The 11,224-nt window shown below is 41.0% G+C and overlaps 2 protein-coding genes across 4 annotated transcripts in view; both read right to left on the reverse strand.

The window, feature by feature from the left end:
- LOC117005073 (60S ribosomal protein L17-like) overlaps positions 1-9,018 on the reverse strand; it is a 112,705-nt gene extending 103,687 nt beyond the window's left edge. The window contains exon 1 of the mRNA XM_033076313.2: positions 8,974-9,018. The gene's annotated coding sequence lies outside the window, so the exon portion shown is untranslated. The remainder of the gene's footprint in view (positions 1-8,973) is intronic.
- LOC117005072 (nuclear factor interleukin-3-regulated protein-like) lies at positions 553-9,324 on the reverse strand. Of its 3 annotated transcripts, none has more exons than XM_033076311.1 (2): positions 9,126-9,324; positions 553-2,728 (listed from the first exon to the last, which is right to left on the reverse strand). In XM_033076311.1, exon 2 carries the CDS (start codon positions 2,717-2,719, stop codon positions 1,361-1,363), a length of 1,359 nt encoding a protein of 452 aa, XP_032932202.1. In that variant the 5' UTR covers positions 2,720-2,728; positions 9,126-9,324; the 3' UTR covers positions 553-1,360. The 3 variants fall into 3 exon arrangements, with proteins under 3 accessions (XP_032932202.1, XP_032932201.1, XP_032932203.1); XM_033076310.1 differs by having other exon boundaries at positions 553-2,916; XM_033076312.1 differs by lacking the exon at positions 9,126-9,324 and adding an exon at positions 8,978-9,034.
- Positions 9,325-11,224: the final 1,900 nt, after the last annotated feature.

Raw genomic sequence — 11,224 nt, forward strand, 5'->3', positions numbered from 1 at the left:
CAAGGACAAAGCAACTTACAGCTATTCATCCCCACCCCCTCTTTTGTCTTGAGCAATCAGAAACCAGGGAGTTGCCCGGGCCAGGTTCCTTTAACATGTTAATGGAAAAAATTTTCTCCACCGAGGGAAAGAGTAAAAACTCCCCCAACCCCCAACACTATAATAATGAAAAAGTTTGTTATAGTAAGACATTCAGGAAACCCAACACTCTCTCATTTGAGACACAAGAAAAATCCTTGATACTACTGTGTTAGAATTTGTGTGGCTTTTGTTTAATTTATACTAAGAAGTCATTTAAAGAAAGCTAAGGTTATGAATTGGATACTGTTTCATTTATAAATATCCACATATTTAAATTCTCCTCTAAAAAGAGGTCTTAAAGAAAAAAATAATTTTAAAATAGTGTAAGTTTGGCTATAAAAACCAAACATATAATTTAAGTTGAACACTGTAAGAAGTAAGCCTTCTTTCTTTAAATTAACAACATATTTACAAGTTCACAAAAAACTATTGAACTGAAGTAGATATTTTGTACTTGTCATCAGTGTTTTATTGTAACTGGTTATTTCTACAGTTTAGAAGAAGAAAAAGAAAGTTAACTAAGTTCACTATATATATCATTTGTACTGGTTACTTGACTATAAACAAGTGTCCTGGTTCTGGCCAGGATGGGGTTAATTTTTGCAGTAGCCAGGAGGGGGCATGGCCAGGACCTGGAGGTTATTCTATACCACCTTAAATTGTATCCAGGAGCAGGGGAAAGGAACTCTCTTCCGGGGAGAAGGGGTTCTTCTGGTCAAGCAAGCACGGTGGATGGAGCGGTGGGCTAATGCTGGTTCCAAGCCAGATGGAGTGGTTGGATGGTGCTGATCCCAAGTTGGAGGGAGCAATTTGGGGGTTGCCAGTCCCAGGGAGGGAGCAGTTGCTTTCTCTTTTGTACACTTTTGTTAGTAATACTGTTGCTGTTACTGTTCATTTTCTTATCTCATTGCTATTTCTAGTAAATTGTTCTTATCTCAACCCATGATCTTCACATTTTGTACCTCCAGTTCCCCTCTCCAGCTGCCATAGTGAAAAAAAGGAGAAGGAGGAGTGAGCAGGCACCATTGTGGTTTGGAGAGTCTCAGTGGGAGCACTAAATTAGAGTACCATTCCTAAATCATTACAAGGCATAATGAACACAACACAGCTTAGTCTCTATAACAATTTGTGCACAAAAAGACACCAGACATTATATGAACATTACAGTGAAACGACATCACATGTCCAGTGATGTCAGCATAATGCAAAACAAATTTATGTACTGCAAATGACTTTTTAAAAATATAAAAACAACAATAAGCCTTTATTCAGTAGTAACTTAACCAGAGTCTGATGCTGAGATTTGTTGTGTAGTTATAATTCTTTTAAGGAAAGCAACCTCTGCAGATAAGTTTGCCATGCCCTGCTTCAAATACAGCTTCTTTGACTCAGAGTGACTGAAGATACTGTCTTTTAGTCCAACTATTTCAGCTTTGCAACCACTCTGAATTCTTACATTTAGTTCCTTTTGATGCCAGAGTTCTGGTTTGAAAGACCAGTCTTGGATATTAGTCACTTGAACTGAGAAAGGAGTGAGAGAAGAATGCACCAAGTTTTGTGCAGTGTGTTTTTCAAGCTCAGCATGTCTTATTGATGACATATCAATAGGCGATGATAGTTTCTGTGCAGTATCATACTCATTATCTACTGCTTCCACCTTAACTTGCATGGCATTGGCTTTAATTCGAAGCTTGTGAGGCAAAGCTGAAGAATTCACTTCTGGAACTTTAACTGTTGCACGAATATTTTTATGTTCAGCTGGGGAATGGATTGGACCCTTAGGAACCTGTTGTTCATCTTCACCATTAGATGACTTTCCAACTGCATTATCATCTGTTTCTGAAGTTCTGGGGGAATTACTTGAGAACCTATTGACTTGGAACAGAGAAGGAGAATGTGAGTACATGTTAAAGGTAGTTCCCATGTAGTGCGGATATACAGATGCTTTCTGTGAACTTCTGTCATCTCTTGTCTCTCTCTCTAATTCCACAGGCTCTTGTTTTATAATCTGGAACTTATTTTCAGGACTTCTGCAGTTGTTTCGCATACAACTTGATTGAGTATGCTCTAGTGATGATATTTCAGACATATCAGACATAGAGTTTTGAGGAGAATGTTTAATGACAGAAATATAACTGCTACAAACTATAGATGGTTCATGTTCATCCACAAATGAGTTAATATTTGATTTGGGACTTTGATAATCTTGAAAATATGCAGTTGTTGCACTACCAAGTTTCTGTATCTCTTGGGCATAGGCTGCAGAAGTAATTAAACCAAACTTCAGTTTCAAAGAAAGCAGCTCTGCCTTCAAAGTAGTATTCTCTTCTCCCAATGCGATTAGTTTGCTCTCTAAAACAAGGTCATTCAGTCGCCGTTTTTCACGAGATCTTTTAGCAGCTTCATTATTTTTCCGCCTTTTCTCCCAATACATAGCATCTTTCTTTTCATCTGGAATGAATTCTCGCTTTCTCCGGCAAGCTGAAGATTTGCTTTTTCCACTAGCTTCAGTGAGTAGCATCGCTACATTTGCAGACAATTCTTCAGACACTTCTGCTAAAGTAGATTTAAGTACCATAATTTTTTCCCCATTGCTACTTGTGTCAACAGGTCCATGTTCCTTTTTAAGGGTCTGCATTTTTATCAGCTGTATCAGAAACAATTTGTAATAGATATACAATGAGCAACAGAGCAAACTATTTCCCCAGTACTTCTCATAATACACCTTCAGTACTTTAAAAATGCACGCATATCCTTCCTTTTGTTTCATATTCTCAAACAGGAGTGTCTAGATTCAATTTTATTGGCAGAGATGATGAGAATCTTCTAAATAACCTTCAATAAATTGAGAATTTGATTACTGTTTCAGAATTTCTGGATTTTGGCATTCAAAGTACAGTAAATTCACGAATACAAGCCGCACTGAGTATAAGCCGCATCTCTGGGTGTTGGCAAATATTTCGGTTTTTGTCCATAAATAAGCCGCACCTGAATATAAGCCGCTCTGTCGTTCGCAGCGAGGACCCGCATGCAACAAAGTTGCCAAATACTAACAGAACCGCGGCATGGCGGGGGGTTTACTGGCTCAACTAAGGCTGTGCAGGCTCGGCCCGCTAGGGGCTGCTGACGGGGCCAGGTGGTCCAGTCCGGCGCTGCCACTCGAGGCTGGCCGCCGCCTCTGGGTTCGCTCGCCCCGGCCCCACTCCCGCTGCGGTGCCGGCCGGGCACGGAGAGAGCGCCCCGCTCCCGCCGCGGCGCTGGCCGGGCACGGAGAGAGCGCCCCGCTCGCGCCGCGGCGCTGGCCGGGCACGGAGCACCCCCTGCTCCCGCCACGGCGGCAATGGCGGCGCGCCCCCCCACCCCGTCCTCCCCGAGTCGCGGCAATGGCGGCGCGGGGCCCCCCCGTCTCTCCCCTGGGCTGCGGCAGAGGAGGGAAGAAGAGAGCTCTCCCGCCTCTCTCCCCACCCCCCGTGCTGCCTGCAGGGAGCCAGGGCAACACAGTAACACTGTAACAATCGCGGAATGCCGGCTTTTACTGGCAGGTGCTTGGCTCGGCGCCCTGGCTGGTACGTCTGGGGTTGTAAATGTCAGAAAATTATTCACATATTAGCCGCCCCTGACTATTAGCCGCACTTCCGGGTTTCCACCAAAATTTTTGTCAAATTGCTGCAGCTTGTATTCGTGAAATTACTGTAACTTTCAATAAAAAGCTTAGACTAGCATTTGATTCATTAGACTTGCTGTAATATGAAGGAAGTTTGACACTGAAACAACTGATATTCTAAGCTTTATGATACCTAGATAGCAGATTTGCTTCCAAAACAAATCCAATATGATTCAAGGGAAATTAATAAAAGAAATTATATCTTTGAATTTTGATCTGAGAAAAATGTCACACAACTTTCCATAATATCACTGACTGACTTAAACCTAGCATTTAACACTGCTGAATACCATACATGTTGATGAGCAGCACTGGAAAGTATCTTGTCATTCCAAATTAAAACATCGCTTTAGAATACAGCTGTGGTGCGTGATTTGGCAATGATATATAGTTGGGTTCTCCACAGACTAAAAATAACAATCTGATTTAGAGAAGCTGGAGTACTTTCTATTGTCTTAAAATAACACTGCTATCCATAAAGTTATTAAACATTTAACTAGTGCTTTTTGTATCCTATAAATTTATATATAAAATGCATGTTGTGTGCATGTGCATATACACACATTTCAAGTTTCAACATCCCTTTTTGATCAATCATATAAATTGAAACTAGTAAACGCACACATGATTCTGGCAAATACAGAAGCAATATGTTTTCTCTTAAATAAGACTGTTTCAGGACAAGAACTACGTCTTTGTATCTATCTGTTTAGTCTCCAGCTCACTTGCAATTAATAATTCCACTGGAAAACATTAGTATTTACATGTAAATTAATGAACTATAATGATTCCTCTGACTATATTTCAAATTCCAATCTTTCCCTTTATGAATAATTTTTCAATTGCTTTATCACTTCCTCATAAAGTATTATAAACCCAAAATTTAAGAGTACCTTACATTAGTCATTATTAAAGATGTTTTGCTGTTGTTGCATGATGTTAATAACATTGAGTGTCAATGTAACTGTAATAAGACTTGACCCTATCAATTACAGATTCAGTCTTGCTCCCATAGCAATTTTACCATTGGCTTCAATAGAAGCAGGATATAATCTCAGATCCAAATACTAGTGAGACTTCCATAGCATTCATACTATTTAAGCAAGAAATTACAGATACAGAAATCAGGAAAATTTATTTTATCAATGTCAAAATTGTACATTAAGAATTTTACCCTGGAGACTTGTGTACTTGAAATGTGTCAAAGTGTTGTGATCCAGACCTTCAATCGTGCCTCTGTTCTTTGTAATTTAATTAAATAATTCAGTTCTGCTTTACAATACACAAATAGGCCTCCACTCATACATATGTGTTTCTTCAGAGTAACTGCACATTATTATTTGTATTTATCAAAATACACATTATCTCCATGCTCAGTTTTTCAAAACATATTCTGTAATGAGATACCTAATTATTCAATTCTGTTGATCTAACATTTTGATAGCAATTCTACAAAACTATATTAAATCCCATTTCAAGCAGTCAGATGCTTTCAAACAAACTTTACTTTTGTCAGGCTATGTCTATAAAAGTTTACCTTGGTCCTTAAAAAAAAGCAAAATAATTTCTCATTTTAAAGAAGAACCATGCATTTATGAGTGTCTTTTTAATAAACAAAACAAATCACTATGCAGTAAAGTGTTGAAAAACAATAAAAGCTCACTTCTCACATTGATATGTATGCAAATATTTCTAGTTGTTGTTTCCATGTTCCACATATATATTGTTAATTGTTATTGATAGCATTCTGTCAAAGGTTATGTATTTCAAAACCTGTACATATACCAAAGCTGGTATAGAACCTGCTCATAGATATCCAAACATGAACAATAAATTTGTATTCTGTAATTTGAAAAACTGAAGAATATATTTTGTACTTTGTTGTAACCCAATACCCTACTGTTTTGGGAATGGTATGTCCCTTGAGCCCTGTGACCCCTGCAGGACCGGTGGACTGGCCCCTGCGGTGGGATTGGCCAGAGGCCAAGGCTGACCCCTCCCCTTTCCTGACCCAGAGAAAAACCCTGAGCCCACGTGTGGCTCGCTCTCTTTATCCCCATCTCTCGCTCTGACCACATGGAAGCCTAAGAATAAAGCAGAATACCAACCCTGGGAGAAAGAGCCTCTAATGTCTTACTGTTCTACATGAAACAGCATCCACGGCCAGCTCTGCAAGGTATTTGGGGGGCGAGGCCTAGGGTGCAGTTTCAGTACTTTCTATCTACAAAGCATTTAAAAAACATTTGCTAACTACTTCAAGGTTTTTATGAGATACAGAAATAATATTATGCACATAAAGTGGAGAAAACTAAGTTTAATTTTAGTTGATGGATACACAGTCTAACTAAACACTGCTTAAACATTTCAGAGCTACTCTACCACTACTGTTTTTCATAGACAAAAAGTATGCCATGAAATTCTGCACCTTTCAAATCTTTAATAATTAAGAAATCTTCTTTAACTGAGGATGTAGCCTCCAAAGTCCAAATCAACATCTACTGAAATCATACAACATACTTTTTCTTCCCTTATATCTAGCACCATCAGTGAAATTCTATTCCTGCTGAAGAAAAACATGGATGCTGACTCCACTGGAATAGCAAGAGGGTCTAGCCAATGGGGAATAAATGAAGTTCAAACTTTCTGGAAACACTGAGTAAGTAGACATTATGCTATTATAAGTTATCCAAGATCAAAGAAGGAAACAAAATTTACAGTGCCAATGTTAACACTAATTACTACTGAATCCATTACATCAACATGGAGAAATACAGAACTACTGCTCCTGCATTAGGGTTCCCTTTTCTTACAACTTAATAGGCATTTTAAGTGTTTATGACTCCAGGATCAACATATAATTAGGTCAGTAGAACACTAATGATGATGCTTCATATAAAATAAAGCATTTTTGATAACATGTTGAATTTCTTTGTCTTATTGAAAGAAAAGCAAATATCAAGAATCATTAATTTATGACACTTTTCAATCAAATATGAAAAAAAAAGCATAAGTTCATCATGGCACTTGGAGTACTATTACACTTTCATATTACCCAACTCCAAGTTGTATCCAGAAAAGGTGACATCATATGCAATTTGTAGAAAAGACTTCCATTGTAAAGAAAAGTAGTTAAGTTACTGTTTATCCTAATAACTACAAATTAACTCGTGAAAGTATAGGGGGTTTTTTCCCAATGGTAAAATACACAAATTGTGAAAGTAAAATTATCATTTGACGATATCTAAGCACATGTTAAAATTGCTGTTCTTCAGAAAGTTCAGTCAAGGTTAAAAGATGCAAATTCAACCTATATTTTCTTCAACTTGCTTAGAAAGTCAGACCTGTTCAATTTGTCCAAAAGCAGGAAAACCTTTAAATATTTATATAAAGTAATATATAAATTTCCAGTGCTTCTCTGAGTTTTAATTAATACATATATATCATACCATTTCATTTAAATATCACATCACTTGACAGTAGGAAAAACTAGAATGCACTAAGCAGTAACAGTAACAATGTTCTGCAAATAAAATCTGAGCATTCCTAACTTCAAATACTGAAATGCATTATTTCATTTTATTTTTTCCCCTAATTAAGGGCCACAAAACAAAAATACAAAATCAAATGTTAATTATTCTGACAAATAGCTTTTTATTATTTAACTTTTTCACACGGGTATAAATGATGTCACAACAAAAAGTCTGAAGTCAATTGAAAGAGACTTCAGAGCCCTGCGAAGAATGATAAAAAGTTTTGGAGCACAGATAGTATTTTCCTCAGTCCTCCCAGTAACAGGGGAAGACTTTGGAAGAAACAGGCAAGTCCAGGATATCAATAGCTTGCTCCAGGACCAGTACCTGCACCAAAACTCTGGGTGGGCGGGTCACGGCGGCGAGGAGTGATGGTGCATGGCGGCCGGCTCGCTCTGTTTACAGCGAGAACACCCGCACTATCTCTCCTCCTGACCTCTCAAGCCTCTGCCACCGTACTGCCCCAGGCCCAGAACGGCGGGTTGCAGCAATGCCCTCAGCCCTCGCCTGCTGCCACGCAAACATTTGAAAGGACCCAACCTGCCGCTATTCCCAGCAGAAGGACATAGCAACCTCCACACCCCGTGTTGTGCAAGTCTTCGGAGCAGTGGGAGCCTCTGGGGCGCGGGATCAGGACACCCCCTCACACCCCATATTGGCAGTGCTGTGATACACCCCCGTGACCCACAACGCCCGCATTCCGGTTGTGATCACGCACCAACTAACCGAAGATTAGTACTACCGAGAACGTCATAACTGACCTACTTCTGCTTTTGTTGCGTGCCACACTAAAATGCCTGATTTCGTGGGACTAGGGTATTCCCCTGCCCTCCGGGCCTGGCCTTACTTCTTCGCACAAGTCCCTGCAGCTGTCAGGACATAGGCAGGCCATCTTGCTTCTTCAGTGCCACTGACATTTTCTTAAATTCATTCCTCTCTTAAATTACATGTTTCCCTCTTTTTAAATGATGACAAATAAAAATCAGTACCAAATACATTATTTAGTGTCTAGGTAAAATGCATTCCTAAAAATGCAGCCTTATGAAAAAGGCTGTTAAATGCATGGAGTTAAAAATCCAAGCAAATGGCCTTGAACGTCTGTATGCATAACTCTGGAGAAAAGACCAGGAATAGCACATGAAGCAACAGTTGCTAAAATGTGATAGGACTAAATACAGATTAACACAAATTTCATTTTAAGGTACACAACACAGTCAGTAAGCATGAGTTACCTCCCCTCTCACCTAGTTGTCTAGTTTCCTTATTAAATGTACTTAACAAAATGTTAGTTACATTTTTAAGTGGGATTGTCCCAGTTTCTTTGTAGTAAGATGATAAAATTGCATAATTAGGTCCCTATTCTAAGCCTGACTGCCAGCAAATTCTGTGGTTACATAATGCAACGTTTCCAGGAAATATTATGTGATCGGTCCCTTAGAGTCTGAAAAACAGCGACAAAAGTGACGAAAATGGCTTAAAGTAAACACAGTCTAACAAAACACGGGAGCTGTGGGGCAGACTGCTAACATTAATTCAGTTTGCCCACAAACAATATCCTTCAACACCGTGTGAAAGTGGGATCTCTCCGGCAGCCTCTGGCATCGGCACAAAATTCTGGTTTTTCTCGTTAACGCACAAAAGGGTTGTAACTAATGACCTTAACTCTGCACCGAAATTACTATGGTTTTTCATACTCACGCACACGTAGTGCCTGCTACCTTTAGGCGCGCCGAGCTCCGGCACTTATACGCCAGCAAAACGTTAACTGCTCCACATCCACACGCGCACGCACGCCCCGCCTTCCCCCAGGCTTCCTCTCAATGACGCCGCTCCGAGCGCGCGTTCCCTACCTTCAGTGCCGCGCGGTAAGAGGAGCATCTGGTCGAGGTGAAGCGGGTAAGGACAGGCAAGCAACAACGTCCCACTTATCCGGGAGCAGAGTAAGCTGGAGTGAGGGAGCATGTGACAACACGAAAAGATGTATGTTAGTAGGTCAGAACTACGGACGGAGGCATGCAGGCACGCAGGCGTTCTTACGGCCGACCAGCTGGCCTGTCAGTCAGCTACAAGGAACACCAACAACACCCCAATCCATGCCGAGCTCTCTCGGGGGCTGGCCAATGAAGGCTGCGGGGGGGCGGGGCCGGACATCCCGCCCCTTGCGCTGCTGGGGCTGTATGTGGTACTGTAGGTCTACGTACTGGTTATTGTATAACCCTCCAGGCGGAAGGCAGCGCGCAGAAGGGGGATGGGGCTGGCATTTATGTAATCGCCCCTAGCAAACTGGGGCAGTGTGGAAAGGAATGTTCTTTCCAACGTTTTGCGGGACCGGTGGGGCGTGCATGGTGGGCTTCCACGGCCACGAAAGGCTCAGTGAGGGCCGCAGTGAGCTGGTGCGTTCGTGGAGAGGACCTTTGCCCTTATTCCAAAGAAGATTTATGCAGAGGTTTGAGTGCTGTCAGTTTTATAGGGAAAATTAATTGAGCTGTATCTCCCACAACCTTACAGTTTACTTGGTATGTAGTGCAATTCTGTTGTATCTGACCAGAATGTAAAAATAAAAATCTGATCTGACAGAAGCACCATTTCAAAGTAATTACACAAGACTGAAAAACTGTTTTTAAGGCACATCTCTGTCATCTAGCCATGGCATATGGGTAATCCTTTAATTAATTATACTTAATCTTTGATTTGCAAACAAAAAGAGAAGGGAAAAAAAAACTTGCTGAAGATAGGCTGACAGTGTTGGATGTGTTTCCTGATGTTATACCAGTTGGCATTTTTTGCTATGAGCTCCAAAGCTCACACTGTATGCATCAGAGTATAGTCAGTTTTCTTTTACTGATCTTCAAGGATGAAAGATTTTACTATATTTATTCAATTGACTTCATTGCTGCTCTCATCCCAGTGCTGAAATACTCAAAAGTGAGGAAATATTTTGGAGAATCCATTTACATTGCTTCTGATCCCAGCACTTTCCCTTGTTAAACTCGATATGGTTGGTGATTTCCCAGCCCTCTAATTTGTCAAGGTCTCTCTGCAGGACCTCCCTGCTTTTAAGGGAGTCAACAGCTCCTCACAGTTTTGTATTGTCTGCAACCTTGCTTAGCATCCTTTCCCATCCTGTGTCTAAGTCATTTATGAAGATGTTGAAGAGCACAGGGCCTAAAATGGAGCCCTGTGGAACCACACTAGTGACAGGTTGCCAGTCTGATGTCACCCCATTCACTAGAACCCTTTGCACCCAACCCATGAGCCAGTTGCTCACCCATAGCATGATGTGTTTATCCAGTTGTGTGCTGGACATTTTGTCTGGAAGGATCCTGGGGGAGAGTATTGAAAGCTTTAGTGAAATCCAAAAAGATTACATCAACTGGCTTCCCTTGACCAAGTAGGTAGGTTACCTTGTCATAAAAAGAAATCAGATTTCATAAGCATATCTGTCCTCTAATGAATCCATGCTGGCTGTGACCAATGACTGCATTGTCTTTACGGTGTTTTTTAATGCCTCCCAGAATAACCTTTTTCATTACTTTACTGGGCACTGAAGTTAAGACTGACAGGCCTGTAGTTTCCAGGATCCTCCTTCTTGCCCTTCTTGAAAACTGGGACAACATCTACCAGCTGCCAGTCTGCTTGGACCTCTCCAGATTCCCAAGATTGCTCAAAAATCATCCAGATTTGGGATGTTTTTTATCCCATATCCATTTGGGGGGAGGGGTTTGTGTCCATTATGGTCACTGTCCCACCCTCCCAGCTCCAGTAGTATCATGATGGGTGCGAGCCAGCCCAGGATCTAGTGAGGGTTGGGGACGCGAGGGGCTGCAGTTTCCTTCTGGTGGGACAATTGTCTTGGCCGCCATGCAGCACGGTGCCTCTGACTGGAGAGACTGTTGCCTTGCAGTATTTGCCTGTTTAATTTTTTTTTCTTTTCCTTCGACACTGTTAC

This window comes from Catharus ustulatus, chromosome W (assembly GCF_009819885.2).
Source record: "Catharus ustulatus isolate bCatUst1 chromosome W, bCatUst1.pri.v2, whole genome shotgun sequence".
In the NCBI taxonomy this organism is placed as follows: domain Eukaryota; kingdom Metazoa; phylum Chordata; class Aves; order Passeriformes; family Turdidae; genus Catharus; species Catharus ustulatus.

What these genes read in the sequence shown, in the direction of transcription:
- LOC117005072 (XM_033076310.1), bottom strand. Translation starts at nt 2,851, where the DNA reads ATGAAACAAAAGGAAGGATATGCGTGCATTTTTAAAGTACTGAAGGTG.